Raw genomic sequence first — 5,366 nt, 5'->3', positions numbered from 1 at the left:
TGTAGTTGATCTACCTGGCATAAAACCAAATTGATTCTCAGAAATACTTGTCTCCAATCTCAACCTGTGCTCAATTACTTTCTCCCACAATTTCATTGTGTGGCTCATGAGTTTAATCCCTCTATAGTTAGTACAATTCTGAATATCTCCTTTATTTTTATAAATAGAAATTAATATACTTCTCTTTCACTCATCACGCATTTTCTTGGACCGTAAAATCACATTAAATAACTTAGTTAACCATCTCACCCCTTTTTCACCTAAACATTTTCACGTTTCAATAGATATACAATCAGGTCCGTTGGCTCTACCATTTGTCATTTTCTTAAGAGCTTCCTTTACCTCCTTATCACGTATTATTCGATAGAATGACAAATTTTGTTCTCCTTCACCAGTTACTAAATTCTCCAAATTACTAGATGAATCCTCTCCATCATTGAAAAGTTTAGAAAAGTAAATCTCCCATCTATTTTATAATCAATACTAGATGAATTGAGAATAATCAAATAAAAAAATTAAATTTAAGAACAAAAGCTAAGAATTTGTAATAACACCATCTATTATTCATTTAGGGGGTCACTTGTAACAATTTTAAAATCTCACTTGTAACATTTAAAGTTTATTTCTTTTATAAAATAAAGAAATTTGCTTGTATAAATATGATGAAAGATGATTCATCCTTCATACCTGCAACCCTTATTTATTATATATGTTAATATAGAAGTAATCATTCTTTTATATTAAATTTACTAATAAATTAAAAAATTATAATTGAAATCAATGTAAAAGTAAACTTCCATTAAATATCAAATATAGTGGAACAAGCATGCAACCATCAAGGGTCAGCAACTTCTAATTACCAATACTTGACAATGTTATCATAGAAATTGAATTTAGCACGTTCAACTTTCTGGTTATAATAATGTTAGAAAACTAAATGGAACAAAAGTGGGCATCCTGGATTAATTATTGTTCTGAATTTATGCTAAAATGATATAGAAACTTCCCAATACAAGGTCCAGAAAGATACTCTCTCCAAGCTTCAACCAAATATTTACGAGAATAACTCAGAGCAATTTAACACCAACATCTCTGACAGAATCAACAACAGCTCGAACCTTACCATGATACTTCTGTTCTCTCTTCAAGTGAATGCTAATAGCAGGTATATTCTTGAGCAAAAGGCGTTCACCAAGTATCTTCCCAATCTTCGCAGCTGCAGCCACATCACGGGTTGTTTCCAAACTTGACCTTAAGGCTTTCTCCTGAGAGCTTGCAGAACAAGCTACAGTAGCAGTTGGTATGTGGATCACCTGAGCACTCACGTACTTATTTGTAAAATGCATTTTCAGTACATACGGTTTGAGAAAATCTATTATCCTTGGAGGCCTTGGTGGAGGCGGGATCACCATATCTGTATTGAAATGTGTATCACAACAGTAAAAACCAAGGAAATTTTACATTTATATTGTCAGACTTAGCATATGTGATGGTTAGATAAAACTTTTCTTCACCAAAGGAATTTCAAATAAAACTTATCAGATCAGATATGTTGTTGTTTTGAATCATTTCAACATCACAACCTAGACTGGATTTTTCAATCCTTCATTTCAGATCAGATATCTTGTTACTTACATTAGTTTGAGTTAGCATTCCATTTTGCTTGTTATGATAATAAAGAGGGATTTAAATGACATTTAATCACATGTCATGGTGAAGCTATATTATTCAAAAGGATTTACACAAGGATGGATCCATGGCTACAGCAGCAGCAGACAATGCAGTGCTGAATATTTCAATTTTTCATCCAATAAAATTTGAAGTCAAACTAAAATCAAACCAGAAGACATTGAGAGCTTCAATCAAAGAAAAGAAGTCAAAATTTGGACACCTGAGCTTGAATGATCCAAGCAGAAGACATTCGCAAAACTGGGGCATGGGGATTCAATCATTAACAAGAAAAATCAGAGCACAAATTGAATTTTGGATCCAATTTTTTCAGATCTCAGAACAAAAATCAAACCAAGTATAAGGAAGAGTAAATTGAACCTTGAGAACGCAAGACGTAGAGAGCAACCTGAACCTTGATCTGAACAGCAAGTGCAAACAGCAAGTAATCTGAATGGCAAAAACGAACAGCAACGTACTCCACTATCAGTTTCAAAGCTTCAGACTAGTAATGGACAACGGAAGGAGGCACTGTGCTCTACTCTCAGTTAGGAAGGAGGCACTGATGTGATTCAATAGGTAAGGCAGAGGAATGAGAAATTGGAAAGAAGGAAAAATTACAGATCCCACACAACAGACTTATCTATAAATAGATAGGTACTGAAAACTGGCCGGTCTAGTCAGGGGTCAAGGGTTTAACCCAAACTTAAACTGGTCATAATAAAATAATATAATCTAAATAAAAACACAATACTACTCAATACATTCATCCATATTCAACAACGCTACTGAGGCTTATATTTCTTAATATTCTTTTTTCACCAACAACATCCTTTGAACAGCCATGCAAATGAACACCACTGAGGAAATGATATGAAGATGAACCAAGAACAAAATGAGAGATGATGATATCAGTTGAGAGAGGGGGGGCAAATTTCGGGGATTCCAATCTTTAAGTTAGATTATTCATTGTGTGATCCAACATACACAAATAGAAAGCACCAAACACATTGAATTCTGTTGAAAACCAATTATTCAACTTATGAAGAACATCAAAGCAGAACATTCAACGATCAAATAGAGCAGATGTTCATGACAAAAATAAAAATGCTCGCAGTTGTATAATGACCTAACTTTGAACTAGTTTTAACTCATTTCAAACAAATGAAGTGGGTGCACTTAAACTATAATAAACATAAAGCCATTAATTTCAGAGTTTTTCTTCTCGTTCTTTATTTATCTACGAAGCAGAACAGAGCACAGTTATTGGTAAGCCACTTAAGCCCCACATCACTAGAATACAGAGTGATCATTGATGAAAGTAAGCAAGTAATTGTGAATAAACGGATTAGTCAAGTATAAACCAGAATCGAGCAGGAAGGGAGAGAAAGAAGCTGCCTAATCCACGATGACAAGAACACTGAGACTCACAGACCCAAAAACCAACAACGGCAATCCCACTGTCGGGAACATCGAGACCGACGGAACGCCAAGAAGGTCGAAGCTGCCAGACGTGAAGCAGATGGCAGACAAGAATGCTACAAGATTAGGACTGCACGGCACAAGCGAGAACACTATGGTGTCACATACTCAGGAAAGGCAACCAAAAAAATAATGATAAAAGCCAAACTCAATGTATTATTCAACTCAAAAATGACAATCACAAGTCGTGTACAATGGAAAACAATGAAGTCTTGGAAAAGGAAATGCAGAAAGAAGAGAAGATATAGAGAGAAAAGGGAGGCTCAGGGAGGAAGAAGCAACAGAAAGGAGAAGCACAAACACAAATTCTACACACTCTTACAAACAATCTCGCCTAATATATATCCTGGCTTCACGTTGTTCAAGCATCTTTCCCATTTAGTTACTAGTAACAAGATCATACAGAAGCACCACCTCCCAAGCCACGTGTTCATCTTGGGCCCCACAAGTGCTATTTGGCCAATTCATGACATTACCCTCCCCATAGAGATTGACCTTGCCCTCAAGGTCAAAGGGTAGAGAAGAAGCTTTTAAAGCAGTCAAGGTGTACCTTGTATGAGGACCCAAACCATTCCAAGAAATTAAAATATAATAAACCCAAAAGTTTTGGAATTGAATGTATATGTACTCTGCATCCTTGCCAAGTCCAATAAGCAAAATTATCAACTTGAAAACTTGGAGGAGGAGGTTTGAATTAGTATTTTCATCTTTAAGTGTGTTCCACTCTAGTTTGAAGCTGAAGCACAAATAAGGGAGAGTAGAAGGGGCTTCTAGAAGGCAAATAAGCCTGGAACTCCAATCAACTAGGTTGAATGTGAGACACATATCAAACACTTGTGAGTATTTAGTGGTGCCCAGGGAGTTTGTGTTCACGATGATCCAATCATAATGACCAACACAAGTGTATGGGGTATGAAGATGGCAAATTTTGTTTGATGATACATCATGAGGAATGCTTACAGCTCTTAACTCCGTTAACATGTAGAAATTGGATGGCGCATGAAACATCCAAGGTATCATATTGCTAAGCTTAGTCAAAGCCCATATGACTAGTAACATGTAAAAATGGGCTGATGGAACAACTAAGATTATTAAATGCGGATGTTGTACTCCCTCAGTAATTCCAGGATCGAAAATTATTATAGAAAATAGAGATAACGTTGAACCTACTTCCAGCCAACATAAAGTGATTCCAGAAACCACACTGTATCTGAACTTGAGTTTAAGTAGCAATACAAACATCATTTTGCTCATCAAAATCCAGTAGAAAAATCCAAAACCAGTATGTTCGTGATAAAGGTGAAAATTCAACATGGAGGTCAAATCACAAAGTTCTTCACTCCAATAATCCCTAACAAGAACAACTCTAAAAGGAGGACCAATACTCTCTATCCTCTTATAGAAAGCATTCAAGAGATATGCATAACAGGCTCGGGGATATATCATGAAGGTGAGGGTATAAATTGCATAACCAGAGATTGCCACTGGTGAACTAACTTTATATGCAATCCCACTTGGCAAACTTAAACAGGACATTCCATGGACACTGGTGAACACGCAAGAATCAACCATACGTAAAAGCAACCCGGTGATAACATAGCCATTGAATGGAATTTGCTGCCGTGCCTTAAACATATGCATTTCTTTATCATTTCCACAATTATTCCCATCCTTGAAAATTAATGAATTCCAATAAAAATGATCTGCTCCAAGAATCCCAGTAAAATTGCAGCAGTGAAGGTTATTAGTGGGACTAGGATAAAATATTTGACAGGTAATTAGACAAGAGCAAGACCCGCGCAACCGGATAAGAATTTCACTTAAATTGATTCTACACCATGTGAATTCTCTAGAGCCTGTGGACCAAAATTGAAATGAATGTAGGTTGTAATTCACAAGAAGAAAAGAGACGAGAATAACCGGATCAAATATTAAGCCATTAATAATCCCCTTACAGTGTACCAAACTTGGACGGCCAAAGAGGATCGAGATACTGGAAGCATGAGATAGCTTTGGAGGCCAAGTCTTCAATCGTGTGGCTAGTGATGACAAATATTGAATGCATTCGTTGAGCCAACCTGTTACTGTAAGAGCAACGTCGCAAGGATCAAGTAATGCATCTCCATCGCACTCTCAAGACTCGTGGCCGTCGGCTCTCTTTTGTCCCTGATTGAAAATGGAGACGTTGAATGAGGGTTGAACACCCCTAACTTGGG

At 36.5% G+C, this 5,366-nt stretch overlaps 1 protein-coding gene across 8 annotated transcripts; it reads right to left on the bottom strand.

Annotated features, from left to right (window-relative positions):
- Positions 1-881: 881 nt before the first annotated feature.
- On the bottom strand, positions 882-5,366 carry LOC129297532 (uncharacterized). 8 transcript variants are annotated; one of them, XM_054935862.1, is made up of 4 exons: positions 5,106-5,264; positions 3,033-3,220; positions 2,050-2,230; positions 882-1,414 (listed from the first exon to the last, which is right to left on the bottom strand). In XM_054935862.1, exon 4 carries the CDS (start codon positions 1,410-1,412, stop codon positions 1,068-1,070), a length of 345 nt encoding a protein of 114 aa, XP_054791837.1. In that variant the 5' UTR covers positions 1,413-1,414; positions 2,050-2,230; positions 3,033-3,220; positions 5,106-5,264; the 3' UTR covers positions 882-1,067. The 8 variants fall into 8 exon arrangements, with proteins under 8 accessions (XP_054791837.1, XP_054791839.1, XP_054791841.1 ...); XM_054935864.1 differs by having other exon boundaries at positions 2,050-2,118; XM_054935866.1 differs by having other exon boundaries at positions 5,071-5,182.

The sequence above is a fragment of the Prosopis cineraria genome, unplaced genomic scaffold (assembly GCF_029017545.1).
Source record: "Prosopis cineraria cultivar Desert tree isolate PC_DT_omini unplaced genomic scaffold, ASM2901754v1 PC548, whole genome shotgun sequence".
Taxonomy (NCBI): domain Eukaryota; kingdom Viridiplantae; phylum Streptophyta; class Magnoliopsida; order Fabales; family Fabaceae; genus Prosopis; species Prosopis cineraria.
The sequence above is the reverse complement of the archived record's forward strand: the minus strand, read 5'-3'. Positions and strand labels throughout refer to the sequence as shown.

What these genes read in the sequence shown, in the direction of transcription:
- LOC129297532 (XM_054935861.1), bottom strand. Translation starts at nt 4,791, where the DNA reads ATGCATATGTTTAAGGCACGGCAGCAAATTCCATTCAATGGCTATGTT.